Below are 22,428 nucleotides of genomic sequence, written 5' to 3'. Positions count from 1 at the left end.
GGCCGGTCAAGAGGGCCCGGGTGTTCGCGCACTTAAAGGGAATGAAGACAGACGTCGTTATGCTCCAGGAGACACATCCGAAGGTGGCAGATCAGGTCAGGCTGAGAAAGGGATGGGTAGGGCAGGTCTTTCATCTAGGGCTGGATGTGAAGAACAGAGGGGTTGCAATACTGGTGGGGAAGCGGGTGTCGTTCGAGTCACTGAATAGTGCAGCGGATAATAGAGGTCGATATGTGATGGTGAGTGGTTAGTTGTAGGGGGTGCGGGTGGTACTGGTGAACGTATATGCCCCGAATTGGGATGATGCCAGATTTATGAAACACATGCTGGGTCGGATTCCGGATCTGGAGGTTGGAAGCTTGATAATGGGGCTCAACACGGTGCTGGACCCAGCACTGGACCGTTATCGGTCCAGGACAGGTAAGAGGCCGGCTGTGGCCAAGGTGCTCAGGGGGTTAATGGACCAGATGGGGGGAGTGGATCCATGGAGGTTTGCCAGGCCGCAGGCCAAGGAATTTTCCTTCTTTTCCCACGTCCATAGAGCCTTCTCCCGGATAGATATTTTTCATTTTGAGTAGGGCGCTAATCCCGAAAGTGGAGGGAACGGAATATTCGGCCATAGCCATCTCGGACCACGCCCCGCATTGGGTGGGGCTGGAGTTGGGGGAGGAGAAGGACCAGCGCCCACTGTGGCGCCTCGATGTGGGACTGTTGGCGGATGAGGGGGTGTGCGGGCGGGTGCGGGGGTGTATCGAAAGATACTTGGAGGCCAACGACAACGGGGAGGTGCAGGTGGGGGTAGTGTGGGAGGCGTTGAAGGCGGTGGTCAGGGGAGAGCTAATCTCCATTAGGGCCCACAGGGAGAAGAGAGAGAGGAGGGAGAGGGAGAGGTTGGTGGGGGAGATTTTAAGGGTGGACAGGAGTTATGCGGAGGGGCTACTTAGGGAGCGACGGAACCTCCAGACGGAATTTGGCTTGATGACCACGGGGAACGCAGAGGCACAGTGGAGGAAAGCGCAAGGGGCGACATAGGAGTATGGAGAGAAGGCGAGTCGGATGCTGGCACATCAGCTTCGTAAGAGGGAGGCAGCGAGGGAGATTGGTGGAGTTAGGGATAGAGGGGGGAATACGGTGCGGAGTGCGGTGAGAATAAACAAGGTATTTAGGGACTTCTATGGGGATCTGTACAGGTCTGAGCCCCCAGCGGGCGAGGAGGGGATGCGACGATTCCTAGATCAGCTGAGGTTCCCGAGAGTGGAGGAGGAGCAGGTGGCTGGCTTGGGGTCGCCGATTAGGCTGGAGGAGCTGGTGAAAGGATTGGGGAACATGCAGGCGGGGAAGGCCCTGGGACGGATGGGTTGCCGGTTGAATTTTACAGGAAATACGTGGACCTGCTGGGCCTGCTGCTAGTGAGGACTTTTAATAAGGCGAGGGAGGGGACTTTGCCCCCGACAATGTCCAGGGCGCTGATTTCTTTGATTTTGAAGCGGGACAAGGACCCATTGCAATGTGGGTCGTATAGACCGATCTCGTTCCTCAATGTTGACGCCAAGTTGCTGGCGAAAGTGCTGGCTACGAGAATTGAGGACTGTGTCCCGGGGGTGATTCATGAGGACCAGACGGGATTTGTGAAGGGTAGGCAGCTAAATAAAAATGTGCGGAGGCTCCTCAATGTGATTGGGGTGGGGGGGGGGGGCGTGGAAGAGAGGAACACCGGGTGTCATTGTATGCCAATGATCTGTTGTTGTATGTTGCGGATCCAGTGGAGGGGATGGCGGAGGTCATGCGGATCCTTAGGGAGTTTGGGAACTTTTCGGGGTATAAACTCAACGTAGGGAAGAGTGAGCTCTTTGTGGTGCATTCAGGGGACCAGGGAAGGGGGATAGACGAGCTTCCGCTGAAGAGGGCGGAAAGGAGCTTTCGGTACCTGGGGATCCAAATAGCTAGGAGTTGGGTGGCCCTGCACAAGCTCAATTTGACGCGTTTGGTGGAGCAGATGGAGGAGGATTTTAAAAGATGGGATATGCTGCCACTCTCACTAGCGGGTAGGGTGCAGTCGATCAAAATGACGGTCCTTCCGAGGTTTCTCTTTTGTGTTCCAGTGCCTTCCCATTTTGATCCCCAAGGCCTTTTTCAAACGGGTGAGCAGGAGCATCATGGGATTTTTGTGGGCGAATAAGACCCTGTGGGTGAAGAGGGTGGTTCTGGAGCTTAGCAGGGACAGGGGGGGCTGGTGCTGCTGAATCTATGTGGCTATTATTGGGCAGCCAATGTGGTGATGATCCGTAAGTGGGTAATGGAGGGAGAGGGGGCGGCCTGGAAGAGGATAGAGATGGCGTCCTGTGTGGGCAGGAGCCTGAGGGCGCTGGTGACGGCACCGCTGCCGCTCTCGCCGACAAGGTACACCACGAGTCCGGTGGTGGCGATGACGCCGAAGATTTGGGGGCAGTGGAGGCGACACAGGGGCGAGGTGGGAGCCTCGGTTTGGTCACCGATTCGGGAGAACCATTGGTTTGTCCCGGGAAGGGTGGATGTGGGGTTTCGGAGCTGACATTGGGCAGGGATTAGAAGAATGGGGGACCTGTTCATCGATGGGACGTTTGCGAGCCTAGGGGCACTGGAGCAGAAGTTTGGGCTACCCCCGGGAAACGCTTTCAGGTACATGCAAGCGAGGGCGTTTGTGAGGCGGCAGGCGAGGGAATTCCCACTGCTTCCGGCACGTGGGATTCAGGACAGGGTGATTTCAGGTGTATGGGTTGGAGAAGGCAAGGTTTCGGCGATTTACCAGGAGCTGCAGGAAGAGGAGGAGGCCTCGGTGGAGGAGTTAAAGAGCAAGTGGGAGGAGAAGCTTGGGGAGGAGTTAGATGAGGGTCTGTGGGCTGATGCACAGAGTAGGGTTAATTCTTCCTCCTCTTGCGCCAGGCTCAGCCTAATACAGTTTAAAGTTACTCACGGAGCGCATATGACAGGGGCGAGGTTGAGTAGGTTCTTTGGGGTGGAGGACAGATGTGGGAGGTGCTGGGGGCGCCCAGCAAATCACGTCCATATGTTCTGGTTGTGCCCGGTGCTGGATGGGTTTTGGAGGGGTTTTGCGAGGACTATGTTCAAGGTGGTGAACGCCCGGGTCAAACCGAGCTGGGGATTAGCATTATTTGGGGTATCGGACGAGCCGGGAGTGCAGGAGGCGAAAGAGGCCGGTATTCTGGCCTTTGCGTCCCTGGTAGCCCGGTGGAGGATTTTGTTACTGTGGAAAGATGCGAAGCCCCCTAGTGTGGAAGCTTGGATCAATGACATGGCAGGGTTCATCAAGCTGGAGAGGATAAAGTTTGCCTTGCGAGGGTCTGTGCAACCGTTCCTAAACTATCTCGCGGAGCGTTAGGAGGAGGTCAGCAGCAGCAGCAGCCCGGGGATGGGGGGGGGGTTATTTTGGGGTGGCGTTTGGGTTAAGGTGGAGGGTTTCCCTATTTGTGTTTTTTACTGTTATATGGGGGGTTATTGTATGTGGGGGAAATTCAATGTATAATTTCTGCTTGTTGTGTTCTTGTTTCTTTTTTCTTGTTGGGGGAGAGGTTTTGTTGAAAATTTGTTGAAAAATTTGAATAAATATATTTTCCAAAAAAAAAAGACAGAACTTAAAGTTGGGGGTTGGGGAGGCGTGGATGTGAGATTTCACGGGTGGGACGAGAGGGGATTAAGGAAATGAAGGATTTGTGGGGCGATTTGCGAGTCTAGAAGAGCTGGGAGAAAAGTATGGGTTGGAGCAGACGGAAGGGTTAGGTACATGCAGGTGCGGGACTTTGCAAGGAAGGTCTTCCCGACCTTCCCGATAGCGCCGGCTTCTTCGTTGCTGGAGACGGCCCTGTCAGCAGGAGAGGGTTGGAGAGGAAGGTCGTCTCGGTGATCTACGGGAGGATCTTGAAGGAGGATAGGGTGCCCATGGAGGGGATTAAGACAAAGTGCGAGGAACAGCTGTGGGTGGTGTTGGAAGAGGGATTGCGATGCGAGGTGCTGCGGAGGGTGAATGCCTCGACTTGATTTGCAAGATTAGGGCTGATACAGCTGAGGGTAGTATGAAGGAGGCGTTCGACAATTGTTGGGATTTGTTTATCATGCACTTTTGGGAGTTGGTTACAGTTGACTGTTTGGTGGGGAGGGGGGGTTAGGAGGGTTTTGTTTTGTTGTTTTTGTATTATGAAAATGCTGAAAATCTGTTGAATAAAAGGTTATCCATTTTGGACCAAAGAAGGACAGAGCAGAGTACTTTCTGTTAGGTACAGTGGGTGATCAAAGAGATTTGGGGGTTCGGGTGCATAGATCCTTTAAATGCCACAAACTAGTACAGAAAATAATCAAAAAGGCTAATGGAATGCCAGTATTTATAACCATAGGATTGGAGTATAAAGACACAGAGGTATTGCTGTAGCTATACAAAACCCTGGTTAGACCCCACGAGCAGTTCTGTGCACCACACCTTCGGAAGAATATTTTGGCCTTGGAGGGAGTGCAACGTAGGTTTACTAAAATTATATCTGGACTACAGGGGTTAAGTTACGAGGAGAGATTACACAAATTAGGCCCATTTTTCACTGGAATTTAAAAGGTTATCTGATCGAAGTATTCAAGATTTCAACTGGGAAAGACAGAGTAGATAAAGATAAACTATTTCCACTGGTTGGAGTTTCTAAAACTGGGGTGGGTGGGGCATAGTCTTAGGAGGGATGTTAGGAAACACTTGTTCACTCAAAGGATGGTAGAGGTTTGGAGCTCACTCCCATAAACAGCAGTCGAAGCTAAAACAGTTGGCAAATTTAAATTCAAGAGATTTTTGTTAAGCAAAGATATTAAGGGATATGGGAAAAAGGCAGGTATATGGAGTTGGGCCACAGATCGGCCATGATCTCATTAAATGATGGGGCAGGCTTGAGGGGCTGAATGGCCTACTCCTGTTCCAATGCTCCAAGTTGCACCAGAAATTGCACTATTTTTCCCCTTTTTCTTTGACAGTCATAACAATGGCGAAGGTTAAAGCCAAACTGGATCCAACAATCTTATTTGAATAATGGAGCTACAAGCACTCATGAAACACAAAATAAACACAAAGGAGTTAGAATCATAGAATCACTGTGGTGCAGAAGGAGGCCATCCGGCCCATCGAGTCTACATTGACCCCCCATCCCACCCCTGTAACCAAGTAACCCCACCTAACCCTAAATGACAATTTAGCATGACCAATCCACCTAACCGGCACATCTTTGACTGTGGGAGGAAACCAGAGCACCCGAAGGAAACCCACACAACCGTGGAGAGAACGTTCAAACTCCACACAGTCCGTGACCCAAGGTTGGAATTGAACCCTGATCACTGGCGGTGTGAGGCAGCAGGGCTAAGCACTATGCCACCATGCCACCCAGTAAGTGGATAATAAATTGTATTCAAAGAGCCCGTAGCATTGATTAGCCTGGGTTTAATATTAAGTCAACAATAATTGGAGACCGCATTGATGATATACGAGATCAGAGATGATTAGCATGAAGACATGGCTGATGAGAATATACAGCAGGGTATTATGGATCCAAAAGTGCTGCAGTCTTGGCAGTTTAAGATATACATGCAGCTAAAAATGCTTCAATGGAAGTTACTGATGAGATTAAATGCTCACAGCTAATAGTCTGGCAGCTAAAGCTGATAAAGTAATTGAACCTGGCTTATTTCGCTCCAGGGTAGATTAGCAAATATCTTTAATTCTATTAGTTCTGAACTAATCGAGCATAAACATATATCTTTAGCCAGGAAGAACCGAGTCAAGCACAAGGATTTAAGTAAAATGTCCAATACAAACTTATCTATTTGGATAGAGCATTTCTAACCTACTAAAAAAATGTTAACAAATACCATAGAAGCGAACTGAAGCAAGCAAAACACAATGATTTTAAAGGAAAAATAAAAATGGGTCAAGAATGTGAGCTATGAAATTATAGAAAATTAAATTCAGCCCCAGCCCAACAATACTGCTTAATAATGGATCAACTTCGAAGCCTCCCTTATGAAAACAGATGATATTTTAGCAGTCCCAAGGAGCTTTGGCTGTCAATGGAAGTATTAGGGAACACAGAATAATGTCTGGTGAATGACCTTCCTAAAGTTACAATAATTATTTTTTCTTTCAATAAAAAGATTTGAAAGAAAGGTTTATCTTCAAGAAGGCAATTTCAAACAATGGTTTCTTTACACAGCAGAACCGAGGGTGGGCAGGGGGATATGTCTCAAAACTAGCGAGAAAACAGCAAAGAAAGAAATCAATTCATTCCAATTTTTAAGTGGTGGATGAATGAACAGGAGAGGCATTAATAAGAAAATAACAACTTCCAAGGTAAAATAAAAAGAGCTAGTCAAATAAATTGAAATGTAAAAAAAAGAACAGAAAGGTAAGAGTAGATAACAATAAGAACTGTTCAGAAAGAAGATGACGACACATTATCGACTTACCCTATTTCTAAAGGTGACACAGGTAAAGCTGGAGGTCCTTGGATGATTGGGGAATTCAAATTAAAATGAGACTAACAGTAGCTTGTGACAAATTGACAGTTAATAATACAAAATATGATTAAACAGAAAAAAAATGCAGAAGGAAAGCAAAGATTAGCAATGGTGTAAGGACAGACTGGCAAGTAAATAGTATATAATTTAACATAAAAAGAAAAGAAAAAGAGTAGGGATCTTATGCAGATCAAGGGATATTTTGAAATATTGAAGTAATTTTTCTGACTTTTTATACGAATATGTGAAGGACAAGCAAAGGTAAAACAAGTGGAGTAGTTAATTAACAATTATAGGTATGAGTAATTCAATTAACTTAGAAAGTGGAAAAAAACTTGATGTCATTTACTTAAGATTGCTAACGACAGGTACCCAAATGGCAAATATTTCAGTTCCTTGCATCAACATTCCTCACCTTGATCAGCTTTACACGAAAGGGATAAGCACAATAGAAAAGGATTCATTCAGCAATCCGTTCCATTTATGTTGCAACTCCCAGCACCAGTAATATTTTTAATTATGCAATGGATTTGCCTATCGACAACATGCTATGTTTAAAGTTCAGCTGCTAAATTAGCTGAATAAGGGCAATTTTAAAAAAACATCAATTATTAGAATGCGGATGTCATTGGCTGGGCCAGTATTTATTGCCCAACCCTATTTGCCCTGAGGGTTCATTTTAAGAGTCAACCACATTGCTGTGGATCTGGAGTCACATGTAGGCCAGACCAGGTAGATGGCAGATTTCTTTCCCTAAGGACATGAGTAAACCAGATGGGTTTTTACGTCAATCGACAATGATTTCATGGCCATTGTTAGACTTTTAATTCTAGATTTTGAATTTTACCATCTGCAGTGGCGGTAATCGGACTGGGTCTCCAGAGCATTACCCTGGGTCTCTGGATTACTAGTCCAGTGACAGTACCACTAGGCCACACCTTTTCCATTTTTGTAAATCAATTTTCATTTTGTAAATCAATTCTTGAAGTTGGATACTAAACACTTATTTTATGCTTAACAGGTTGATTTAATACCAGAATTAAGGATTAAAGACAGGAAAATGCCATCATAAACCAATGCAGCATCATGCAACAAGCTGAGGTAATTAGTGCATGGCAGGCAGAACTTACATGCTACTGCCAAGCCTAAGAGGCAAGCCAGATGGTGATGGGATTATCTCTCTTTCTCTAGCTGAAGCGGCATCAGCCTGCAAAGAAGTTCCAGTCTCCTTTTCAATTTCTTGCACCTCTGCAACAGGCATTAATGGCACAGGCATAGCAAGATCTCCTGAAACAATATCGGAGGCAGAATCACTACTGTCTGCATAAAGCAATTCCATTTGTGTAGCTGTCCTCCTTCGTGCCTGTACAATAATGTGCAGAAACATTTAAGATTGTATTACATTATCAATGGTTAATTCTCAGCAGAATATATTTAACGATTTAAACTGATATTTTAAATAACAGTAACAATTAATAGGATGACACAAGCACGTGGTAGTTTTCAATCAATTTGGCAATGTGGATTTAATTCAGCCATCCCCTATATTTCTTTGGCCTGGCAATTATCAAGAAGCAATTTATGAAGCAGAGGTTGATTTGAAAGCAATAATTACTAATAATTTTATAACTGTACGAGAGCAAGACATTAGACAATACTACAGGTATTTAACCAACAAATTAATTTGAAACATTCAGAAGGTCTCTCTGCTCCAAGGCCCTCTTTTTAATATAATTCTCCAAACAAGTTAGAAAATAAGAAACTCAAATACCTTATCCTTTGGTTTGGTGTCACCTGTTAATCTCATAAGGTCAGATGTCAATGAACTGTAGAAACAAAGGTAAAAAACACAGAACCCAAATAAACTTCCTGTCCCAGGAGATGCAATTTCAACTGATTTATTCAACAATTAATTCTGATGCAGGATGAAAGGTTCCTGATCTGTATAATAAAAGCAAAACATGCTTTTATTATGCTGTTTATTATTTTATTATGTTTTATTATGCTTTTATGCTGTTAATATGCTTTTTATGATACTGGAGATCGGAAATAAAAACAAAACGCTAGAAAAACTCGGGTATCCGTATCTGTGGAAGGAGAAAAAACACAATGTTGTGTGTCCAAAATGACTTTTCTCCAGAACTCAAGTTAGGTTATCCAATTACTCCACTTTCACCTCTTCTCCCTTCCTTAGTCCTTCACTACACATGCTAAGGAAAGCCGGATAAAGAACTTCAATATTTCTCGATATTTTAAGAGGATTGGCCATCCAATTAAGCAACCCACACAATGTACCAATTAAAACCCCATTTTAATCGGTTTCCTCTAATTATAAGACAGATACAATTTTTAAAAATTCTTGTAACCATTCGGAATTACATGAAAACAAATCTTTGCCAGTCCCCTGCCAAAAGCTTGGATGAAAAACTGGAATACTGAACGTGTACCATTGCTGATCAAAACACAATTTTAGATGCATTCAAACGTCAAATGCAACATGCAGTAACTGAGTATATCTGGAGAAATACACTGTACCAGTGGCAGATTTGGAGATTAAAGGAAGATCATCCATATTCTAGCACAGCTGTTTCGAAAAAGGTGTTTCCAATGCACCACACTGGCTGTTTTCTGAAGTAAACTGCTACAATAAGCCTAGTGTCCTTTTTATTCTTTGAATGCACCGCAGCTTCCAAATAAAAGGAAGAGCTCATCCAAAAGTTTAAAAATTGAGTCAATGCCCCTCGATTCAGGTACTATGCACAGATCACGTGTAGGTGTGCTCTTCACCATACCCTGCTTGTACCAGCATATTCAAGCCAACTCAGTGGTTTTGAAAAGTTGAATAGATATACCCGATACAAAAATGGTGGAAGACATTTTAAAATACACACTGCACCATCACAAAGAATTTTAAGCCACATAAATAGAATTTTAAGCCACATAAATACAAGTTTTACAGGTGGGGATGTTATTAATTAATCAGAAAACTTTGGCCAGGATTCTGCGTTTCTGAGACAAAGTGTTGACGCCAATGCAGAATCAGTAGACATTTACGACAGAAAAACTGCCGCCGTACCTGGACCGATTCTGCTACCGTTGAGGGGCTAGCACCGGTGCCGCATGGAACACAATCGATTCCAATGAAAAACATGCAGGATTCGCTGGGTCCGTGATCGACACTTGGGAGGCTGACAAGCTGCAGCCGCACATACACATTATACACTCCCCACACACACTTATCCAAGCCAACAAGATGGCTTCAAATTATTTAAAGTAAAAAGAAATTTAATTTCTCCAAAAATATTAGTTTCTTTGAGCTTCATTTTGAATTTAATTAACTTCAACAAGACCAAGTTAAATATTGCAGCAGATTCATGGGCACACTTGCTAGCGATTTCTGTGTTTTCTGTTCAATATGTCACAAGTTATGGAAATAACTGCAGTGCACTGTACTTTTTTTTTGCAAAATCGGAAAAGCTTGCCAGAAATAAAATAGCAGTGCACTTTGGCACTATGGAGTACATTATCTTACCTGCCTTCTGTTCCAGGACTAGTTACATTTTCTTCTTCACTGCTTTCATCTCCATTTTCTACAAGTTATTACAAAACATAAATGTTATCCCTTTACTTTACACTAAAAGGTTCCTAGAGATATCAGGTACTTATAAACTTCAAGGACTAAGATTATATTTATTTATTGTGCTAGTGGCTTTCACCTTACATTTCCTAACAGTTGTGCAGAACATAGAGGTAACTGAAAAAGATTACAGAGCAGTAATCTAAAGAGTCAGAGAGTATCAGACCAATAGTTAAATAGCTAACCGCCTCGCAATGACCACCTGAACACAAGAACAAAGATAAGATACTGCTCTGTAATTACTACTTTATTTATGCTTTAAGTTACACGGGAACTTTAGCAACAATTTGTATTGCACATGTCATCTATTAGTCAACTACACAATTTTGCATTGTAGTCACAGCCAATTTATCCTACATGAATTGGACAGCAAATAATTCCTGACAAAGTAACTGTAATATCACAGGCAGGCAACACAATGACATTGATTAATATCGCAATCATACTGTAACTCACAAAATAAAATAATCGTCTCTCTCTTGGAATGGTGGCCTGGAAAATTTATATATTCCTTCAGTCACAATTCATTCTGTCCAGACAGTGAAAACTTGTGTTTAATTTGAAATTTAGCTGGCATGAACTATTAATCTTGAAAGGGCGAATGATTAAAAAAAATACAATGCAGTTATATTAAAAAAGGGATGCACTACCTTGATTCCATTAAAATATTACAAAACCGAACCGATTACATATTTCTCCATAGTAATGTATCCTTAAATCATAAATTTGTCATTAAAATCAAATTAGAAATTAAGTGACAGCAACAGACTCAGGTAAAATTGTTCTTAGCTCGTGTTCAGTGCTATTCCAGAAATGTTCAGCTGTCATGCTCTCTACAGATACTGACTGCAACAAGTTTTTGTTTCAAACAACTTTGTAAGTTTCAGCTTTCACCTTGTATTCAAATTGATAGATTGGATATAGCAAAGGTTGTAGATTCTTTACTTTTTCAATTTGTTAAAAACATCTACTCTAGGATAGGGTCACTGCTGAATTGTTTAATTCGATTCCAAATAGCTACATTTGCTTAGAGTACTTGACAACATGACGTTTTAATTAAAATCTAACTCCATTTTAATATGAATAGGTTGGGGTGCATAACAGCTTTGGTATACAAGACTGAAGGGATCATTTGGTGCGGACAAATACACAATCCATCTGCTTATGCCCCCCACCCACCCCCAATCTTTAAACATGTACCAAGCCAATAGTTGTCATTCAAACAAGCAAGTGATAGGTAACTGCGAAGTTTAGTGCATGTAAGGCTTGTTCTGGATGTTTACCAGTTTTTATATTTTGATGCAAAAATACAAATGAGAAAGGTCCTCATTAGGTTACAGCAGGCGTTATGTATGAAAAATAAACAAAGTATGAAGATGACACTGAAGGCAAGTGATTTAGTGTTTCATTTGTTCATTCTCCACACACAAACAAATGTTATCAGACCTGTTGTAGAGCCAAAGAATGACAATTGAAGGAAAACTTCAAAGCCAGTATATAGGGGAGTGCAAAAATAATGTACAAATACTACCAACAGTGGTGGAAAAATCACTCAACTGGCCGATCAGCTCCAGATGAAATGCGCCAATTGCCTGCCATTGTAGTTACAGCACAAAACAGTGAAAGTGCAAAGAAAAATACAAGCTTCTCTGTAGCTCTATTGTTGTAATTGATTCACCTCAAATTGTGATTCTTAACAAAACTGCTGCTTCTTTTCACCTTATGTAAAAATTAGCCGAACAAGAATGCATTCATCTGTATGTTAAGATTACGAAGACTTTAATTTCAATTAAACTGCATGGAGAGTTCCAAACTAAAAGTTAATTCTCTTTCCCCCAAATGGGGTGCTCAAGGTGCGATCTTGCAAGCTCATGTGCAATGCATCAATAAAATAGTTCATGTTCCAAAGGCACAATTAGCAATACATGTTTCCTGTTAAGGACAAAGTTAAGTGGTTGCTGCATGAACCATTAGTGAACTAGGTAGTATATCTTAAAAGAGCAAGACTGCAAAAAAAAATATGGTCAGTTGAAGCAGCACACCCTAAGTGATTAAAATAAATCAGGAACTAGCATGTTCAGCATGATAATACTGTGTCCCAGCAGAGGAAATGCACTTTGCAATTAATTCCTAAACTTTCTCCATTGTTCAAGGTGCTGCCAAGTCTCCATTCCTTTTGTGGTGAGCATTTAATTTCTTCTCTGCGACTCTCAAATGAAATCTAAGCCTGTCCAACAATACTACTCCAACATCCAGCAGAGGAGAAAAGCAAAACTTCGCCCACTTCCACTCAGAGTGCCAAGTTCCAATGCAATCAGTGGAGGCAGCATATGAAGACATTTAGCAACAGCAGGGTGAAGTTGTGAAAATTACAAACTTCTCCAGCTCCAGTCCACAATAACCATTATAATAAAATAAATTTCAGTGGGGGCTGAGAGCAAGAGAGAGCGAGAGAAGGGGAGGAAGCAGCAAAGTTTTAAATCTTAATGTACCCTGAATTTAAACGTGTGAGTACCATGTGCAGTTGTTGTCTTCCAGTTTTGAATTCTTAAGGACTTGGATAGGCTAGGAGAGTGGGCAAAGAAGTGTCAGATGGAATACAATGTGGAAAAGTGCGAGGTGATGCAATTTTGGTGGGAAGAATAGACTATTTTCTAAATGGGAAAGGGCTTAGGAAATCAAAAGCACAAAGGGACCTAGGAGTCCTCGGTCAAGATTCTCTTAAGGTTAACGTGCAGGTTCAGTCGCCAGTTAGGAAGGTAAATGCAATGTTAGCATTCATGTTGAGAGGGCTAGAATACAAGAGCAGGGATGTACTCCTGAGGTTGTATAAGGCTGTGGTCAGACCCCATTTGGAGTATCGTGAGCAGTTTTGGGCCCCGTATCTAAAGAAGGATGTGCTGGCCTTGGAAAGGGTCCAGTGGATGTTCACGAGAATGATCCCTGGAATGAAGAGCTTGTCATATGAGGAGCGTTTGAGGACTCTGGGTACTCATTGGCATTTAGAAGGATGAGGGGAGATCTCACTGAAACTTACAGGATACTGAAAAGGCCTAGATAGAGTGGACATGGAGAAGATGTTTCCACTAGTAGAAAAACAAGAACCCGAGGGCAAAGCCTCAAACTGAAGGGACAATCCTTAAAAACTGAGATGAGGAGGAATTTCTTCAGCCAGAGGGTGGTGAATCTGTGGAACGTAGAAAGCTGTGGAGGCCAAATTCCTCTGTCTTTAAGAGAGAAAGATAGGTTCTTGATTAATATGGGGAGAAGGCAGGAGAATGGGGAGACACATCAGCCATCATTGAATGGCAGAGTAGACTCGATGGGCCGAATGACCTAATTCCGCTCCTATGCCTTATGGTCTCATTTGCACCATGTGGATGGTTCAACAATAAATCTTTTATTTCAGAATTGTCTTCTTGTACTTCAAGCTTCTTAATCTCTTAAAAAAGTTCTGAATGGGCCACACATTGTAAGAGGTGATGCTGTATACAAGGGCAATGGAATACTTCTTTATGTTTGTGAAACAATCAGGGATGTGGAATTTATATTCAGGCATTAAGCCACACCATTTAGAGCATCTAAAGCTCCAACAAGAAATCGGAGCTGGAAACAAACTCCAATGGTACATCTGAAAAGATTATCTAGAAATGTTGAAAAATGCAGAAAATAGAACTTATTTCGAAGAACTCACAAAAGAGAAATAAAGCAAGAGGAAAACAGAACAAGATAATTTTTTCTCTGCTCGAGAACAAAGGAACTTTTGCCAATAATAGGAGAAAATTAACAAACCCATGGGTGTATGTACAAATGCTCTGATAGATCAAAGTGGCTTATAGGATATGGAAGGCACTGAAAGCAGGATCCATGGGTGTCTGTCAACAGGAAGAACATTCGACTTAAATCTTGAAACCATACACTGACATCGTTGGCAGCCCTTAGTACAACGGAATCAGTGCAGCCAAGACGGCATGGAACAAAAGCCTTGCAAGGTTTAGCATCAAACTACAAATCTTCACAAAACCTAACCTTCTTTATTCACATAATGTTTGGGAAAAAGAGATTCTGGTTAGCACATTTAGGCTCATTTTGAACAAATATTGTATTTACTGAGCGAAGAGGTACGATATATCTTTTGCAGATGCTGAAGGAAAATAACTTGATGGCCTGTTTTATTGCATGCTTGTGGTGAAACAGACCACAGGATATAATCAGGAGATTCGAATAGCATAATCGTATTGACATAGTAACATTCAAATAATTTTTTCATTCGAAGGATGGCTGCCAAAGATAAACATCTGAATGTATGTGAAGATTGAACAATAAAATGAATCAAATTTACACTAAGTAAATATCCCACTGTAGAGATATGGCTTTCCTTTTAATTTTGGACTTCATTCTTTGTATTTTTATTTGATCTTAAAAAGTCTGCAAATAATAAACATTTCTCCAAGCTTGAAAATCAGTGGATCATCTCATCGCAAGCTGTATCACACCTGAGGATGCAATATTATTTAGATAATTCCTAAGGCTGCATGGGTTATTTCCTGCATATCCTCCGACATTCACACGGAACATGTTCTGATTAGTCATAGACAAAGTCTTTTTTTGTACTGTTTCCTTAATGAACCATAAACCACGATGATTTAGACAACGCGGTCATGTGGGCAGCATGGTAGCATTGTGGATAGCGCAATTGCTTCACAGCTCCAGGGTCCCAGGTTCGATTACGGCTTGGGTCACTGTCTGTGCGGAGTCAGCACATCCTCCCCGTGTGCGCGTGGGTTTCCTCCGGGTGCTCCGGTTTCCTCCCACAGTCCAAAGATGTGCAGGTTAGGTGGATTGGCCATGATAAATTGCCCTTAGTGTCCAAAATTGCCCTTAGTGTTGGGTGGGGTTACTGGGTTGTGGGGATGGGGTGGAGGTGTTGACCTTGGGTAGGGTGCTCTTTCCAAGAGCCGGTGCAGACTCGATGGGCCGAATGGCCTCCTTCTGCACTGTAAATTCTATGTAATTAGAGACAACAGTTGATAGGGTTTTTCTGAATGAAGATTTGGTTGGTATACCATGTTTGGAAACTTACAAAAGTGAGCAGTCTTATAATCTTGCATTAAATATGCTACTCACAGTTTATACCAATATAAATTATATATCACTGCTCTGTGCCGGTATTAAAATTAATCAGAGTCTGGAGAATTACTCAAAACACTGTCAGTGCTCAAAACTATGTCCATAATCTAGTGTAGCTCTCAACAGTCCTTCTTGATTGTCTCAGTGCATAACCACAGGTGTTATTTAATCCTGAAAGTATTTTGAGAAAAACATCACTGGAAAAACTTTTGTCATTTTTCTTATTTAAATTAATGGTGTTGAGCACAATTGTTAGCTTGTATTTAAACACATTATTTTTTACTTTGACCAGTATAAAGTAAACTGTACATTCACAAAACCATAACTTACGATTTATTATTGGAATGAGTTAAAGTAGCAACAAACAGACAGAAAGGGTCCAGGCCTATAGTGATTTCATATCCAGTGGATAGTATTTTTAACATTCAAGGTGTAAATGGAGTCAACATTTTGCTACAATGGTCAGTAGTTAACTTCTGGAGCACACGTAGACAATGTTCCAATGGTTCACATGACGTAAAAGGTGGTGATGAGTCAGGAAAAATGATGATCTGCATTCAGTTCCCATAAAATGCTGCATGCTGACTTTAAACGTTTACAGATGTTATTAAAAGATGCAGCAAGGTTAGCATACAAGCTTGTTTAGTAAACCATGCAGTTACACATAATAGTAGGCACAATTAACTTACCCATAGGTATGCTATCTAGTTCTGTGTAAACAATAGCAACGGGGAAACAAAAGAAAAGCAACAAACCAATCAAATGGAATTCACTATATTAAAAAAAAAATCTGTCCTATAGAGTCATCAGCAAGAATGAACCAATGCTGAAATCAAACAAATATATCTAAAACTACTTTAATTGTATTGGTTATTAGATATACACTATTGTTGAAAATATCATTCGCACCCAAAATTAACCATTTCACATTAAACACCTATATTATGCACAGTTCGGTGGTAGATTATCAAGGATTTTAAAAGGAAAGTTTTTGTGTTGAAATATGTTCTCCCAGTGCAGCAGCTCAGGAAATTCAGAATATGGAATAAAGCTATGTTGAAGTACAATCATATAAATTCACCTACCAACATTTTGTTTTACTTTGCAAATGCAAAGCCACAATGTGTACTGCATAAAATGAGACAGACTGATCCATTAGGTCAAAGCTGTAATGTCTGAAGAAACACACACCAAAATAACTCACAAGCTAAATTAATATTTTAGGCCAGTGATTTATCACTTGAATTTTTTTCCAGCATTTTCTGTTTATATATCGGGATAATTAAGCAGCTGTATTATAAATAGTTCACTTTTGAACAAACATCAATCCATACCAGGAAAATGGACCAATTGTCCCAAAACTAACCAAGGGATACTGCTGTTAATCTTGTCTACTATCCTGGCTTAAATCAACAAACTTTGGAGATCAGAAACTGAACCTGGTATCTTCCAGGTCACATGACCCTGTCAGGAAGCAGAGGCAGTTTTTAAGTGCTCTATGGTGTATTGTTGGATATTAGAAATAAAATTTAAAAATAAGGTATATAGTTTAATTTGGTGTTTCTGTGTAAGGATGAGTAAATCTCCAGTTAAATTGATGTTAAACAAAGGTGTTTGCATGTATGGGGGGTTTTGGTTTCAGTTCAAATGTGTCTACATTGTGTGGTGAGAATTTACAGTGTGAAAGGTAAACAGGAGCTTGGATAAAGAATGAGATGTTGCTGGGCAGTCAGGGGCCTCTTTAGGAAAGAAAAATCTTGTGACTGTGTTTAACTGAACTTAAGAGCTGTTGGAGCTTAGCAGTGAAGCAGTTAAACACAGTTCTGTTAGAAACAGGAATGCCATACAATGGAGTAATGGGCAAGAAAGCTAGCTTTAGAAACTAGGAAACGAAAAAAGAGGCTTCCATGAAGATTAAAGTAAAAAGGAAAGCAGGATTGGAATTTGAGCAGGGTACTGTTCATTGAAGTTGAAGACAGGACTGGGAAGAGCAAAGCTGGTGAGAGTTGGCTGGAGAAAAGCCAGATACCTGAAGAAAGTTTGGTGTCCAAATTCCTATCTTTGAAATAGTATTCTGTTGGGGACTGAGTACCTGAGTGTGTGTGTAAGGAAACTTGGATGCGCCTGGCAATTCAAGGCAAAGGGTTATGGAAAGAAGAGGTGGAAATCCCAGAGGTGGATCCTTGCCACAACAGCTGAGAGAAGGCATTGTTTGAAAGAAGATTCTATGATGTGTCTTTGAGATTGGAGTTTGGAAACACTCGTGAGATCCACAGAAGATCAATTGGGTGACATCCACCACTTGGCTTCAGGAGTGGGGTGCGGTCTGACCACAGTTAGCCTGTTGGGTTACAGGGACTGTGTGGTTACTGAGAACGTTACAGCATTGGATATTCTTTGTGACCCATTATTAAAATTGGTATACATTTGTGAAGATAAATGGGAGTGAGGGAGCATTGAATCATAGTTAAACTTTTCATGTTTTGTTGTTAAAAGTCAATTGGCATTCCTATGACTGTTCATCCACATTTTCTTTTAAAAAAGTTAGTATTTTAAGCCAGAGTTCCATTCTGGCACCTTCCCTTCCAGTAGTATCAACCGGGATTATAATGATTCAAAGATAACTTTATTCTGCTATTCGAGCAACCTTATCATGAGCTCCTTCTTTCATTGAAAACAAATACTGACGCAACATGAACCTAACTGAATTGGACTTAAAACGTAAACACCTTGAAGATGATGGTAGGTAGCATAAATACCTGGTTCTCCCTTTGTGCAGGACGAAATAATGCACTGCAATTGTGATAATCATAAAATTAATGTGGATCATTCAAAGTTCAATGCCTGACATTTTATATAATAATAAGCATCTCCCACTATTTGGGGAAAAGTTGCATTTTGTGGGTATTGCCAAGTTCTAAGAAATAAGGGAAGATGGCCAGCAGGAACTAAACAATAGCTCTTTCGCTAGTGATCTATTCACAATCCGAGGTGGTGAATATTGTCTGATGCAGGATACTCATCTTACTCTGTGGGATATTGCAAAGCTGCATACTAATAAAAGGGAGTGCATGGCAAAGCAAAACTTGATGCTCCAACAATGCTATCGCACAGAGAATGAGACACACATTAGTACTAAATAACTATGTCCCAATCATAAAATAACCAGACAAATTCAATCCCCTAAAGAAACCTAAAATTAACAATCAATGGATAGAAGAAGGTTTAGGGTTTATTGTGAGCCTTGTATTTTGAAGAGGGAAAAACAAACAGAAATCTTTTTATGGACAGGTTCGTTTCAAACCAGAAATTAACCTGATTCTCTTAATGGCTCTGAAGAATCCACTGAGAGTCAAGAACATTTTTTATATTGTTGACAGGTTTTAAATTCTATTTGGATTTAGACAATCAATACATCATTACCCAAAGACTCCTCAATGTAAACAATCAGCCAAACGGCACTGGACAAGCTGGAGAAACCATAAATGTTTCCAACAAAATAATTAGTGGCAAAACCAAAAATCTTTCTTCAGCTCCCACTAAGAGTCATAAGTCTTTTTCCTTCAACCTCCTCACCAGTGACCCTTGATCTATGCTTGCAGATGTAGAACCTGGTTAATTCATTTCACAAACTATATTTCATCCAGAACGTTATGGCTCGCGTCATAATTTAAGATCTTCATTCTCTTTCAAATCTATCATTGCTGCACCTTACCTCGGCGACCTTCTTCAGCCATGCAAATCACCTGAAATGAACCGACTCCTCTACATTTCACCATTGGTAGTTGCTCCTGTGATCACTTTATTAAGAATTATTTTGTGTGATGTGGGTGTCTTGTTGCCTATCCCCAACTTCCATTGGGAAGATGGCGGTGAGCTGCCTTCTTGAACCACTGCAGTCCATATAGTACAGGTACACCTACAGTGGTGTTAAGCATAATTCCAGGATTTTGACCCAGCGACAGAGAAGGAAAGGTGAAGAGAGTTCCAAGGAGGGATAATGTACGACTTGGAGGGCAATGTGCAGTTGGTGGAATTCCCATGCGTCTGCTGCCCTTGTTCTTCATGATGGTAGAGGTTGCGAATTTGGAAGCTGCTGCTAGAGTTGCATCAAGTTGCCGCAGTGCATCTTGTATATAGCACACGTGCTGCCACTGTGCATTGGATGGTGAGGGGTGAATGTTTAAATTGATGGATGGGTGCTGATCAAGTGGACTACTTTGGCTTGGATGGTGTTGAGCTTCTTGAGTGTTGTTGAAGCTGGACTCAACACATTTCTGACTGTGCCTTGTAAATGGCAATCAGGCTTTGGGGAATCAGGAGATAGTTACTTGCTGCAAAATTCCCAGCCTCTGACCTTCTCTTGCAGCCGCAGTATTTATATGCTTGGTCCCATTCCGTTTCTGGTCAACAGTAACACCCAGGATGTTGACAGTGTGGGATTCCATGATGGTAATACCACTGAATGTTGAGGAGAGATGGTTTGAGTTTCTCTTCTGCCGATGGTCATTATTTGGCACTTGTGTGGCACAAATGTTACTTGCCACTTATCAGCCCAGGTCTGAATGTTGTCATGGTTTTTCTGCATATAGACATGCACCTCAATATAGCTATTTCATGACCCTGCATTAAAAACTCTTCAAAACATCTTTCTTTCTCAAGCTTCCACTGACTCAATGCTGCAATGGATTTTAAATTATATATTTTTGACAATATAGGATTGTATAAGATTAACTTCTAGCATTAGTCGAGGGCGGCTCAGTTGCTAGCACTGCTGCCTCACGGCACTGAGGACCCGGGTTTGATCCCATCCCAGGGTCACTATCTATGTGGAGTTTGCACATTTTCCCCATGCCTGTGTGCGATTCACCCCCACAACCCAAAAAGATGTGCAAGGATTGGCCACACTAAACTGCCCCTTAGTTGTAATAAAAAAACAATTGGATACTCTAAAAAAAAATTTTTTTTTTTAAACTTTGAGTAGTAATCTAACATTAACCAGGGGCTGGTTTAGCACAGGGCTAAATCGCTGGCTTTGAAAGCAAACCAAGGCAAACCAGCAGCACGGTTCAATTCCCGTACCAGCCTCCCCGAACAGGCGCCGGAATGTGGCGACTAGGGGCTTTTCACAGTAACTTCATTTGAAGCCTACTTGTGACAATAAGCAATTTTCATTTTCATTAGCAGCAAGACTGTCATTTGTAAAGTACAGCAAAACCTAAATAAGTGGTTCAGAGTTTCTGGAATGATGCAATTATAGATGGACTCCACAAGTTGGACAACTAGGCTACCCCAACTTTTGCAGAAAAGAACATATTACAAATAAATCACTCGTTAAATTTTACAATGAAAGTCTTCTAAAATGATGATTTGTCATAAAAGTAATCTGGGCAAATGGCAATTAGCATTATCCTGTTAAAGGAAGCATATCAAAAAACTTTGCAGGACTAATCTCTGGATAGCTAACATCAGGGTCATCTGTAATTTGCAAAACTTTGATTTAAAAAGTGAATGAAAAATAGAAAATCAGATATAATGCAGAATTTGGTCCTCTGGAGGTTTTAACCTTGTCTTTTCCTAAGGCATGCACACTTAAACTTGAAAACGTTGTTTGGTTTGCACCATTCAAATTAAGAGGGCAGCCCTTCTATGTCATTTCTGCCATGTACTTAGCAACTCGTCAATACAGGGGGGGGAAATGTTCTGCTGACGAGGGAGGGACTTGGTCCAAAGGACAGAGAGGAGGTCGGGGGCAGAGGCTGCCTGGGGGTGGGCCAGTGGAGGCACGGAGCATGGGCTGGAGGCGGGCCCAAAAATGGAGATGGATGATCGGCGAAGGAGGAGGGGGGCAATGAGCCCCCCAACTAGGCTGATCACCTGGAATGTTCAAGGGTGAAATGGGCCGGTCAAGAGAGCACGTGTGTTCACGCATCTTAGGGGACTGAAGGTGGACGTGGTAATGTTGCAGGAGACGCACCTTAGAGTAACTGATCAGATTAGATGGAGGAAAGGCTGGGTCAGTCAGGTCTTTCACCCGGGACTGGATTCAAAGACTAGAGGGGTCGCGATCCTGATCAATAAGCGGGTGGTGTTTGAGGCGAGTAGAATAGCTTCGGATGTGGGAGGTCAGTACATTATGGTCAGTGGAAAACTGGAGGGGGTGCAGGTGGTATTAGTAAATGTGCATGCGCCAAATTGGGATGATGTGAAGTTTATGAAGAGGATGCTGGGGTCATGAGAATGTCGCTTTAAGAAATGTTTGGCTGCTCATGTTACTGCAGTGATGTCAGAGTGTGGGTGGAGCTGAGCTCTGGTTCTGCTTTTTAGTTTCACTTTGAGAAAAGCTTGGGTGTGTCTGGGTCTTTTTGTTTTTGTTTTTCAGTGTGTTGCAGCTGAAGTCAGACAAAGCAGCTGTACTGTTAAGCTCTCTGCCATAAAAGACTATCTCTGGATCATGTGGTGAATTCAGAATTATAAATGTTCTCAGTAGTGAATGTAAACCCTGATGTGCTTCTGTTTAAAGGTTTGTTAAGTCTGCTAGGTGTTAAAAGGACAGCTTACAGGTTACTTGGTGTTGTATTCTTTGGGGGGTGTATTTGATTTAACTGTTGCTAAGATGTTCACTGTTTGTTTTAGAAAGGTTAACTTGAGTTCATAGAATAAACATTGTTTTGCTACTTTAAAAAGAACTTGTACCACACTTGTAGAGTGGGCCCTGTGCTCCCCATACCACAATCAGGTGAACTCCATGAGACATCGGTCAAATTTGAAAACGGGCAGGGTGCCAGCAATGGCAAAGGAACTAAAAGGGTTCATGGAGCAGATGGGGGGGGGGGGGGGGGGGGGTTGGATCCATGGAGATTTGGGCAGCCAAGGCTGAAGGAGTTCTCCTTCTGCTCACACGTGCATAAAGTGTACTCCCGGATTGATTTCTTCATTTTGAGCAGGGCCTTACTGGCAGGGGTGGTGGACACGGGGTACTCGGCGATCACAATCTCAGACCATGCTCGCACTGGGTTGACCTGCAGGTTAGTAAAGACAGTAACCAGCGCCCGCACTGGAGGTTAGATGTGGGACTTTTGGCTGACGAAGGGGTGTGCGAGCGGCTGAAGAAAGGCATTCAG

The 22,428-nt window shown here is 42.1% G+C and overlaps 1 protein-coding gene across 3 annotated transcripts in view; it reads right to left on the bottom strand.

Annotated features, from left to right (window-relative positions):
- The window catches only part of kif21a (kinesin family member 21A), a 189,137-nt gene that overhangs the window by 36,906 nt on the left and 129,803 nt on the right, over positions 1–22,428 (bottom strand). For 2 of the 3 annotated variants that reach the window (XM_072471655.1, XM_072471658.1), the window contains exons 23-26: positions 15,994–16,014; positions 10,070–10,127; positions 8,309–8,363; positions 7,668–7,900 (exon numbers count right to left, since the gene is read on the bottom strand). In XM_072471655.1, the coding sequence (XP_072327756.1) occupies positions 7,668–7,900; positions 8,309–8,363; positions 10,070–10,127; positions 15,994–16,014 (367 nt within the window). The remainder of the gene's footprint in view (positions 1–7,667; positions 7,901–8,308; positions 8,364–10,069; positions 10,128–15,993; positions 16,015–22,428) is intronic. The other variant, XM_072471656.1, reaches the window with a different exon arrangement.

The sequence above is a fragment of the Scyliorhinus torazame genome, chromosome 13, assembly GCF_047496885.1.
Source record: "Scyliorhinus torazame isolate Kashiwa2021f chromosome 13, sScyTor2.1, whole genome shotgun sequence".
Classification (NCBI taxonomy): domain Eukaryota; kingdom Metazoa; phylum Chordata; class Chondrichthyes; order Carcharhiniformes; family Scyliorhinidae; genus Scyliorhinus; species Scyliorhinus torazame.
This window is presented reverse-complemented; position numbering and strand designations above follow the sequence as displayed.